Source organism: Entelurus aequoreus, linkage group LG16 (assembly GCF_033978785.1).
Source record: "Entelurus aequoreus isolate RoL-2023_Sb linkage group LG16, RoL_Eaeq_v1.1, whole genome shotgun sequence".
Classification (NCBI taxonomy): domain Eukaryota; kingdom Metazoa; phylum Chordata; class Actinopteri; order Syngnathiformes; family Syngnathidae; genus Entelurus; species Entelurus aequoreus.
The window spans coordinates 423,901-436,652 of NC_084746.1; the positions used below are offsets into that span (position 1 = coordinate 423,901).

General features: G+C 36.5%; 1 protein-coding gene across 3 annotated transcripts in view; it reads right to left on the bottom strand.

The window, feature by feature from the left end:
• The window catches only part of LOC133631464 (alanine aminotransferase 2-like), a 52,226-nt gene that overhangs the window by 20,263 nt on the left and 19,211 nt on the right, over window positions 1-12,752 (bottom strand). For all 3 annotated transcript variants that reach the window (XM_062023666.1, XM_062023667.1, XM_062023668.1), the window contains 4 exons: window positions 7,913-8,002; window positions 7,601-7,709; window positions 2,203-2,336; window positions 1,870-2,113 (listed from right to left, as the gene is read on the bottom strand). In XM_062023666.1, the coding sequence (XP_061879650.1) occupies window positions 1,870-2,113; window positions 2,203-2,336; window positions 7,601-7,709; window positions 7,913-8,002 (577 nt within the window). The remainder of the gene's footprint in view (window positions 1-1,869; window positions 2,114-2,202; window positions 2,337-7,600; window positions 7,710-7,912; window positions 8,003-12,752) is intronic.

Sequence of the window (12,752 nt, forward strand, 5' to 3'; positions counted from 1 at the left end):
ATGTTGTATGTTGCTGCCATCTAGTGGCTGTACTCTGTACGCCAACATGTTGTGTGTTGCTGCCATCTAGTGGCTGTACTCTGTACGCCAACATGTTGTGTGTTGCTGCCATCTAGTGGCTGTACTCTGTACGCCAACATGTTGTATGTTGCTGCCATCTAGTGGCTGTACTCTGTACGCCAACATGTTGTGTGTTGCTGCCATCTAGTGGCTGTACTCTGTACGCCAACATGAGGAAAATGTCCCAGCAAATCCAAAGTGTTGCATGAATGGCAACATCTTCATTATCTACCTTCTGCAACCAAGTGTTTCATTGTTGTTGGCATAGATAAACAAACCACCACACACAGTTTAGAGCGAGGGTGTCACACTCCTTTTCATTGAGGGCCACAGAGCAGTAATGGCTGCCTTCAGAGGGACGCATTTTTTTATGAACTGAAATGATTGTAATAAGCTGTGATTAATCATCATACTCTCTGATTGGTTAGACGCCCATCACGTGACTTCATACTCTCCCTGTACACAGCTTAGGTTTATGGTGCGTTTTGTTGATTGTTGCGCCCTACAAAGTGTTAATACTGTACGTGTTGTGCTTATTACAGTGTGATTGTACCATGCATCCTAGTCGTAGTTTTCATTAACACAGTTGGAGGTGTTGGAATCGCTAATGCTTGTCGTAGCAAAGCAATGTATATTAGCATCAAGCTAGCATATTTTTGGAAAGGTGGAGACATACTTTACTTAGTTTGAAGCATTTCTTTGAAGCACTTACTTTGTTGGCATTTACCTAGAGCAGGGGTGTCCAACTTGTATTCATTGAGGGCCACATCGCAGTAATGGCTGCCTTCCCAGGCCCACTTTTTAAAACATCTAAATTCAAATGCGATTTTTTTTTTTTAAATCATTTGACAGCATTGATATAAAAGGTGTACCGGTAATCACCTCACATTATTACATTATTGCTTATGCCAGGAGTGTCAAACGTGCGGCCCTAGGGCCGGATCAGCCCGCGGGATGAGTTTGTTAAGTATAAAAATTAACCTGACATTTTTGAATGAAAGAAACTGCTGTTCTAAATGTGTCCACTAGATGTCACTATAGCAATTCTTTGTATCTTTGTAGATGATGCTACTTATGTACAAAATAAACCACATGTTAGTACACCAGTCCAGGAAAATGATCAAACTACATAAATAACAAACTGTAATTTCATTTTGATATTATTTTTTTATCTTGATAGATTGAGTGAGTTGACTGATGAACATTATCACATCATTTATTCACAAAATATAAATAATGACAAATAAAGATAGAATACTATTAACCACAACATGTAAGTGGAACAAAAAACAACATAATGATTTGTACATTTTCAGAATGTACTTGTTCTATTTTTAAACAAAGAAAACAAACTGAAGTTGTCTTTATTTTGAAGTTATGGTGCCGTGATTTTACCAGTCCGGCCCACTTTGGAGTACATTTTTCTCCACGTGGCCCCCCGTCTAAAATGTCTTTGCCACCCCTGCCCCATGCACTTGATGTTATTTATGTAGTTGACTCATTTTCATTAACTGTTGTACTAACGTGGTTTATTCAGTACACATCTACAAAGAATTGATATAGTGACATCTAGTGGACACATTTAGAACAGCAGTTTCGTTCATTCCAGGATTTCAGGTTAATTTTTATACTTAGCAAACTCATCCCGCGGGCCGCATAAACCGTGTTCACGGGCCTGATCCGGTCCTCGGGCCTTATGATTGACACCCCTGCCATAGAGAGACCCCCAATATTATCACATTCATGTGAGCTCAAAGTGAGAAAAAAATGGTCTTTTTCTACTTTAACAGAGAGAGGGGGGGCATTTACCGGTGGGGTTCCCTGGGTTGATGATGCACAGGGCCCGGGGGTTGCAGTAGCGCCTGGCGTCCTCTAGAGCTCGCTGCAGCTCACTGATGTCCAGACTCCAGCACTTGTCCTCGTTGAGGTAGTAGTTGATCTGCACGGCGCCCAGCTCGGCGAGGGCGGCCGAGTACAGAGGGTACTGGGGGATGGAGATCATGACGCCGGTGCGGGCTGCACCTTCGCCGCACACCAGCAGCTTGAGCATGGTCTGAGCAGGGCGGGAAAATGGCAAATTGTTAAATGTGCCTTTGTTTAGTTTTTTTTGTGGGGCAACGCTTGTTTTATTTCTATCTTTACCACAATGCCATCGCTGGCCCCCGTTGTGAGGTAGATGTCATCCGGGTCGCACTCCACGCCGCCGTCCCTTTGTTCAATGTAGCGGGCCACGTCCCAGCGCACGCAGTCGATGCCTTGACTGGCCGTGTAAGAGCCTAAGAACAACAATACAACACGTAGAGCCTAAAGCAGGGGGTCAGCAGCCCGCTAGAACGCTTTCAGAGATGTGGGAAATGGAAAAATATATAATTTTCTGCAGGTGAACAAACATGACACAAAGCTTCCTAATTGTTATAAATGCCACTCTTTATATTCAACATTCTAATTGTTATAAATGCCACTCTTTATATTCAACATGCTAATTGTTATAAATGCCACTCTTTATATTCAACATGCTAATTGTTATAAATGCCACTCTTTATATTCAACATGCTTCACTGAGGAGACCATTTGGCAAGCACTGTTTTGTCCTACTCATTTCAGCCATCCTTGAACTCACCGTAGTTTGTTTACATGTACTACTTTCTCCGATGCTGCCACAGAATGACGTGTTTTATGCCAGCCGTCCTTTGTCTCATTTTGTCCACCAAATATTTTATGCTGTGCGTGAATGCACAAAGGTGAGCTTTGTTGATGTTATTGATTTGCTGGGAGTGCTTATCAGGCATATTTGGTCACTGCATGACTGCAAGCTAATTGATGCTAAAATGCCATTTAGGTTAGCTGTATGTACATATTGCATCATTATGCCTCGTTTGTAGCTATATTTGATCTCATTTAATTTGCTTGACTTATGTCCTCTGTGTATTTCATTTATATTTGCATGACACATTATCTGTATGTAATATTGGCTGCATTTCTCATAGTTGTTTGTGTGCCATGTTGTTCCAGACCACAGCAAACGTTACCCAGCTTGCAAAGATTGTAATAAATCTACTAGAAGAAGACAGCCTGCCGTTACCTTTAACTTGCACACACACATCTATACCTTTAACTTGCACACACACATCTATACCTTTAACTTGCACACACACATCTATACCTTTAACTTGCACACACACATCTATACCTTTAACTTGCACACACACATCTATACCTTTAACTTGCACACACACATCTATACCTTTAACTTGCACACACATCTATACCTTTAACTTGCACACACACATCTATACCTTTAACTTGCACACACACATCTATACCTTTAACTTGCACACACACATCTATACCTTTAACTTGCACACACATCTATACCTTTAACTTGCACACACACATCTATACCTTTAACTTGCACACACACATCTATACCTTTAACTTGCACACACATCTATACCTTTAACTTGCACACACACATCTATACCTTTAACTTGCACACACACATCTATACCTTTAACTTGCACACACACATCTATACCTTTAACTTGCACACACACATCTATACCTTTAACTTGCACACACACATCTATACCTTTAACTTGCACACACACATCTATACCTTTAACTTGCACACACACATCTATACCTTTAACTTGCACACACACATCTATACCTTTAACTTGCACACACACATCTATACCTTTAACTTGCACACACACATCTATACCTTTAACTTGCACACACACATCTATACCTTTAACTTGCACACACACATCTATACCTTTAACTTGCACACACACATCTATACCTTTAACTTGCACACACACATCTATACCTTTAACTTGCACACACACATCTATACCTTTAACTTGCACACACACATCTATACCTTTAACTTGCACACACACATCTATACCTTTGGCTATTCCAAGACAGTCATCTCAAGAAGTTATCTCATCCTGTGAAAAGCCTCCATTTTACTAATGATTTCCAATGTTGCAAAAATATGTAGAATAAAAATTAAAATACAACATTTCTATCAACGAAGATTTGCGTCAGCCTTTGATAGTAGGCTAATATAGTTAATATAGACACTTACATCATGTGTTGTCTTCATTATAACACTTATATAAGACTTTTAAAGTCATTTTGATAGTAGGCTAATATAGTTAATATAGACACTTACATCATGTGTTGTCTTCATTATAACACTTATATAAGACTTTTAAAGTCATTTTGATAGTAGGCTAATATAGCTAATATAGACACTTACATCATGTGTTGTCTTCATTATAACACTTATATAAGACTTTTAAAGTCATTTTGATAGTAGGCTAATATAGCTAATATAGACACTTACGTCATGTGTTGTCTTCATTATAACACTTATATAAGACTTTTAAAGTCATTTTGATAGTAGGCTAATATAGCTAATATAGACACTTACGTCATGTGTTGTCTTCATTATAACACTTATATAAGACTTTTAAAGTCATTTTGATAGTAGGCTAATATAGCTAATATAGACACTTACATCATGTGTTGTCTTCATTATAACACTTATATAAGACTTTTAAAGTCATTTTGATAGTAGGCTAATATAGCTAATATAGACACTTACATCATGTGTTGTCTTCATTATAACACTTATATAAGACTTTTAAAGTCATTTTGATAGTAGGCTAATATAGCTAATATAGACACTTACATCATGTGTTGTCTTCATTATAACACTTATATAAGACTTTTAAAGTCATTTTGATAGTAGGCTAATATAGCTAATATGGACACTTACATCATGTGTTGTCTTCATTATAACACTTATATAAGACTTTTAAAGTCATTTTGATAGTAGGCTAATATAGCTAATATAGACACTTACATCATGTGTTGTCTTCATTATAACACTTATATAAGACTTTTAAAGTCATTTTGATAGTAGGCTAATATAGCTAATATAGACACTTACATCATGTGTTGTCTTCATTATAACACTTATATAAGACTTTTAAAGTCATTTTGATAGTAGGCTAATATAGCTAATATAGACACTTACATCATGTGTTGTCTTCATTATAACACTTATATAAGACTTTTAAAGTCATTTTGATAGTAGGCTAATATAGCTAATATAGACACTTACATCATGTGTTGTCTTCATTATAACACTTATATAAGACTTTTAAAGTCATTTTGATAGTAGGCTAATATAGCTAATATGGACACTTACATCATGTGTTGTCTTCATTATAACACTTATATAAGACTTTTAAAGTCATTTTGATAGTAGGCTAATATAGCTAATATAGACACTTACATCATGTGTTGTCTTCATTATAACACTTATATAAGACTTTTAAAGTCATTTTGATAGTAGGCTAATATAGCTAATATAGACACTTACATCATGTGTTGTCTTCATTATAACACTTATATAAGACTTTTAAAGTCATTTTGATAGTAGGCTAATATAGCTAATATAGACACTTACATCATGTGTTGTCTTCATTATAACACTTATATAAGACTTTTAAAGTCATTTTGATAGTAGGCTAATATAGCTAATATAGACACTTACATCATGTGTTGTCTTCATTATAACACTTATATAAGACTTTTAAAGTCATTTTGATAGTAGGCTAATATAGCTAATATAGACACTTACATCATGTGTTGTCTTCATTATAACACTTATATAAGACTTTTAAAGTCATTTTGATAGTAGGCTAATATAGCTAATATGGACACTTACATCATGTGTTGTCTTCATTATAACACTTATATAAGACTTTTAAAGTCATTTTGATAGTAGGCTAATATAGCTAATATGGACACTTACATCATGTGTTGTCTTCATTATAACACTTATATAAGACTTTTAAAGTCATTTTGATAGTAGGCTAATATAGCTAATATAGACACTTACATCATGTGTTGTCTTCATTATAACACTTATATAAGACTTTTAAAGTCATTTTGATAGTAGGCTAATATAGCTAATATAGACACTTACATCATGTGTTGTCTTCATTATAACACTTATATAAGACTTTTAAAGTCATTTTGATAGTAGGCTAATATAGCTAATATAGACACTTACATCATGTGTTGTCTTCATTATAACACTTATATAAGACTTTTAAAGTCATTTTGATAGTAGGCTAATATAGCTAATATAGACACTTACATCATGTGTTGTCTTCATTATAACACTTATATAAGACTTTTAAAGTCATTTTGATAGTAGGCTAATATAGCTAATATAGACACTTACATCATGTGTTGTCTTCATTATAACACTTATATAAGACTTTTAAAGTCATTTTGATAGTAGGCTAATATAGCTAATATAGACACTTACATCATGTGTTGTCTTCATTATAACAATTATATAAGACTTTTAAAGTCATTTTGATAGTAGGCTAATATAGCTAATATAGACACTTACATCATGTGTTGTCTTCATTATAACACTTATATAAGACTTTTAAAGTCATTTTGATAGTAGGCTAATATAGCTAATATAGACACTTACATCATGTGTTGTCTTCATTATAACACTTATATAAGACTTTTAAAGTCATTTTGATAGTAGGCTAATATAGCTAATATAGACACTTACATCATGTGTTGTCTTCATTATAACACTTATATAAGACTTTTAAAGTCATTTTGATAGTAGGCTAATATAGCTAATATGGACACTTACATCATGTGTTGTCTTCATTATAACACTTATATAAGACTTTTAAAGTCATTTTGATAGTAGGCTAATATAGCTAATATAGACACTTACATCATGTGTTGTCTTCATTATAACACTTATATAAGACTTTTAAAGTCATTTTGATAGTAGGCTAATATAGCTAATATAGACACTTACATCATGTGTTGTCTTCATTATAACACTTATATAAGACTTTTAAAGTCATTTTGATAGTAGGCTAATATAGCTAATATAGACACTTACATCATGTGTTGTCTTCATTATAACACTTATATAAGACTTTTAAAGTCATTTTGATAGTAGGCTAATATAGCTAATATAGACACTTACATCATGTGTTGTCTTCATTATAACACTTATATAAGACTTTTAAAGTCATTTTGATAGTAGGCTAATATAGCTAATATAGACACTTACATCATGTGTTGTCTTCATTATAACACTTATATAAGACTTTTAAAGTCATTTTGATAGTAGGCTAATATAGCTAATATAGACACTTACATCATGTGTTGTCTTCATTATAACAATTATATAAGACTTTTAAATTTGGCGGCTCCAGACAGATTTGTATTTTTGGTCCAATATGGCTCTTTCAACATTTTGTGTTGCCTAAAGGAAGAGCAGCACATGTTGTAATAAGTAATATGTTGTCCTTGTGTAATTACTGTGAATGCTTCAATGAATCCAAATGATTTAGGGACTTGGGTGTCTTTGACGACGATCCAAATGAGTCATATTGCTGTTGCCTCCAGAAAGAGCAGAAGAAGTTGCAGTGCAAGGTAAAGAAGAGGAGAGGATTAAGCAGCAACATACCCATACTGTGGCCGCCACATGACTGCAGAATGCGTCGCGCTCTACTTTTAGCATCCTCTGGGAATGTGCTGTCGTTGAGAAGCTCAGCATAGGAGCAGAGCGCCAATACCTTGGAAATGTGGAAACAGTCAGAGGACAGTGGACGTTATCATGGAAGGTAGCAAGAGTGTGTGTGTGTGTGTGTGTGTGTGTGTGTGTGTGTGTGTGTGTGTGTGTGTGTGTGTGTGTGTGTGTGTGTGTGTGTGTGTGTGTGTGTGTGTGTGTGTGTGTGTGTGTGTGTGTGTGTGTGTGTGTGTGTTTTAAGGAGCAAACCTGTCTGAAGAAGGTAATGGGCTGCTGGCCCATGGCGTGTGCGTCACCAATGTTGGCCTTGATGACCTCATGGAAGGGTTTCTTCCTCCCCTGTGGGACACAAACAAACATGAGCAAGGACAAACACAAACAAATTGTTTTGACAACATCCTTCCGCAAATTTAAATGCTAACAGATTGTGCTCATAAAGCAGACTGCAGTGTAGGGCGGCAACAAATAATCCATTATTAAAAATAGTTGGCGATTAATTAAGTCATCGATTCGTTGGATCTATGATGCACATGCGCAGAGGATACGTTTTTTTTGTTGTTGGGTTTTTTTTTAACCTTTATTTATAAACTGCAACATTTACAAACAGCTGAGAAACAATACTCAAAATAGTAGGGGTGTAACGGTACGTGTATTTGTATTGAACCGTTTCGGTACGGGGGTTTCGTTTCGGTGCGGAGGTGGACCGAACGAGTTTCCACACAGACATATTAAGTAGCGTTGTGTAAACAATACTCAAAATGCCGGACATTTGAGGCATTTAAGAAACTCCGCCCTGACAGCTCCGCAAAAGAGGACATGTCCGGTGAAAAGAAGACGTATGGTCAGTCTATCCCAGCCCGTTAGCTGCTAGCATGCTAGCAAAAGAGGACATGTCCGGTGAAACCGATCATGCTAGCAGCGACCTGGCTGGGATAGACTGACCATATGTCCTCTTTTCACCGGACATGTCCTTTTTTGCTAGCATGCTAGCAGCTAACGGGCTAGGATAGACTGACCATATGTCCTCTTTTCACCGGACATGTCCTTTTTTGCTAGCATGCTAGCAGCTAACGGGCTAGGATAGACTGACCATATGTCCTCTTTTCACCGGACATGTCCTCTTTTGACTCAAATGTCATTTTGAGTTAGGGTTGCATGTATTTTCTATGTACGTTCAGGGTTAAGATGGGGTTAAAAACAAAACAAATTGTGCGCGCAGCAGCATTGTTGAGGGAGGGGCAGAGACAGAGAGAGAGAGAGAGAGAGAGAGAGAGTTATGATAAACGCGCATGCGTCGCCAGGCTCTGCTTTTTATCCATAGATTTATCACATTTCATTTGTTCTTATCTATAGCAGGGGTGTCAAAAGTGTGCATTTTTGTAACATTTTCCTTGTTTTATTTGGCAAGTTGAAAGAACATGGCGCCAGTATGCTGGGTTTTTTTTCAATAAAATACTGGAAAGGATAGAAATATAGTTTGTCTCTTTTATCCGATTATTAATCGATTAATCGAAGTAATAATCGACAGATTAATCAATTATCAAATTCATCATCATGTGCGTCCCAAAGTCAGCAGCCTTGGCGTCACTATAGACAGCGATTTTAAATTTGACAAACAAGTCAATGGCGTTTTAAAATCGTGTTTTTATCATCTTCGTCTTTTAGCAAAGGTAAAACCATTTTTATCTTTTAACCTTTTTGAACAAGTGGTGCATGCTTTTATTTCAAGTGGCCTGGACTACTGCAATGCACTTCATGCTGCCATTAGCCAAAAAGCTCTCTCCCGGTTGCAGTTAGTCCAGAAGGCGGCAGCACGACTTTTAACAGGGGCCAGGAAACGCCAACATATAACCCCAATTCTTTGGAGTTTGCACTGGCTCCCTGTTCATTTTACAATTGATTTTAAATCCTTGCTGTTTGTTTTTAAAGCTTTACATGGACTGGCACCTCAGTATATCTCGGACCTCATCCAAATGTACACTCCTGCGCGCGCTCTGAGGTCCGAGAGCCAGCTCCAGCTCGTGGTGCCCAGGACTAGACTTAAAACCAGGTGAGACAGGGAGGGCCTTCTCTGTGGTCGGCCCTAAGATCTGGAACACTCTGCCCCTCCATGTTCAAACTGCTTCCACAGTGGACTGTTTTAAGTCTTGTCTTAAGACCCACTTTTATTCTTTGGCTTTTAACACTACGTGAGTTGTGTGGTCTTCTGTCCTCTGTTGTCCTCTGTGGTTAGGGTTATACATTTTGATGTCTATTTTACTGTTTTAATTGGTTTTACCCTTTAAAATCGTTTTTAATCATATTTATTTTTTATATTGTCTCTGTATTGGTTTTCTATTCATTTATTCTTTGTTTTTATTCAGTCATTGGTGTGAAATAATATTGTTTTTATTATTGTTTTTAATATTGTTTTTAATATTGTTTTTAACATGGCTGTGCAGCACTTTGGAAACATTCTTGTTGTGTAAATGTGCTATATAAATAAAGTGGATTGGATTGGATTGGATCGTTAGTTGCAGCCCTACTGTAGTGCTGTTAAAATACAAAGTCCTTTAGCTGATGTGTTAACCATTCTAACAATCATTCTGGTTTGCCCCCCCTACACACACACACACACACACACACACACACACACACACACACACACACACACACACACACACACACACACACACACACACAGATGAAAATGATTGAAATAGTTGAAGTGCTGTAAAATGTGTGTGTAATTAGAATGTCAAAGTTAAGAAAGAGGAAAAGACATTCCAGATGTTGTTGCAAGCTGAGTTATATAACAACATTGTTTTTATGAAGTTCCAGCAGCAAACAAAAAACTAATCCAGTTTTATAACAGGAGAAACAATCAGGTTTTAATGTTCCTTCACTTGCTATTGAAATGTTATTTATCAAATCTGGACGATTTTAGCAAAAATATTGATTCATTTTGATTAATATTGAAATCACGATTAATAACATGATTATGAATTTATTTGTCAACTCTGTGTTCTTACGTCAAAAGAAAGCCATTGCAATTGTAAATGATTCAAGTTAAAGTACCACCGATAGTCACACACACACTAGGTGTGGTGAAATTACCCTCTGCATTTGACCCATGCCCTTGTTCACCCCCTGGGAGGTGAGGGGAGCAGTGAGCAGCAGCGGTGGCCGCGCCCAGGAATCATTTTTGGTGATTCAACCCCCAATTCCAAGCCTTGATGCTGAGTGCCAAGCAGGGAGGTAATGACTCCCATTTTTATAGTCTTTGGTATGACTCGGCTGGGGTTTGAACGCACAACCTACCCATCTCAGGGCGGACACTCTAACCACTAGGCCACCGAGCAGGTTATTAAATGAAATATTTAATATTATCAAATATTATGTTATTCAAATAAATGATGCGGATTATTATGACCATACCAATGCTCTTTTTATTAAATGAAAAACATTAAAAGTGCACGACCTTGTTGACCTCAACACTGCTATTGTGACGTACAGAGCTCATAACCACATGCTGCCTGGCTGTCTACAGGAGAGCTTCAAACCCGGGGAGAGGTCATACCACCTCAGAGGTTCAGCTGTCTTTAAGAAAGCAAACATAAGAAGTATCCTAAAAAGTAGATGTGTTTGTGTCATCTGTGGAACAGCTTGGATGATGTTCCATTCACACATTTTAAAAACACTTTAAGACCAATGTCTTGGAAAAATATATCACTCTTCAATCAACACATTAGTTAATACTATGATCAATGTTAATTACAAAACTAAATGTGGGACATAAAAAATAATAGAAGTATAAGTGTTTGTATGTAGTATATTATTGGTACAAATGTTTAACCAACACGTGTTTGTCAATGTCTCTACATTTGAACAGTGTTTATGTTGTGTACAAAGTGTGTTTGTATTATGTTGTGTAAAGGAGATTTCACATTTCTATGAAGCTCAAGATCAGAGCCCGATGTCTCCTGGTTTTACTACATCTTGCAGTTTATAGCGTTAGGCCGAATAAGTGCTCAACTTCAGCCTAAAAAACCCTTTTGGTCTGTAAAATTGTCAATTTATGAATGTAAAACTGTTTGTTTATTTTGTTGACCAATGACCAAAGAAATAATCAACTAAAGTAAAACTAATTAATCTGAAAACACAAGTATTTATTGTACCTCCAAATCTTTAAATATACTTTCAAAGAACAAAAGATATCGACAAAAAGCTAGCTTCAGCTTTGTAGTTTAGTCGCTGGCAATGACAGTATAGTATAGAATACAAAGTACTTTATTGATCCCTGGGGGGAATTCAGCACCACAGTTCGCTCACAATAGACAATAAACACTTAGGTATTTTTACATGTGAATAATATAAATACAGTCTATTATACAGCATTATTCACATGTGAATAATATAAATACAAATTAAAAAGATGGTTTGACAAAAACAGACTCTTCGAATCTCTGTAAAACTAAAATAATGCTATTTGGTTACAGTAGAAGAGAAAGTCCAACACAAATACACATAGACTGAGTAGATATTGAAAGGGTAAAAGAAAATGTGTAATAATAGATGATAAAAATGTATTGGAAATATTATGTAAAAAATATACAACATAAAGTAGCAAGAAACACGTCAATAATGAATAAAGCAAAACATGTTCTAGACCAAAAATCACTTCATATTCTTTACTGCTCACTAGTGTTACATATATGAGTTATTGTGTAGAAATATGGGAAATAACTACAAATGTGCGCTTCATTCACTAACTGTGTTACGTATACGCCCTCGCGGAGCAGAGAGGTAGCAGCATGGGTAACGTTAGCTGTGGTGGGAGTGGAAATACGAGAGAAAGAAGGTGCGAATCGGGTAACAAATGAATAACTCATTCACAGGAAAAACAGCAGAGGGTCCATCGTCTGGCGGTGGTTTGGCTTCAAGCGGGAAGATGTTGAACAGACAACTGTAATATGTCAAGTATGTGGCAAAAGCGTTGCTACAAAAAGTAGCAGCACTGCTAATTTGTAGCATCATTTGAAAAGTCACCCGCTAGAGAATGAAGAGTGCTTGAAACTTCACATGTCAACATCTCCGTTCGGTGTCACAC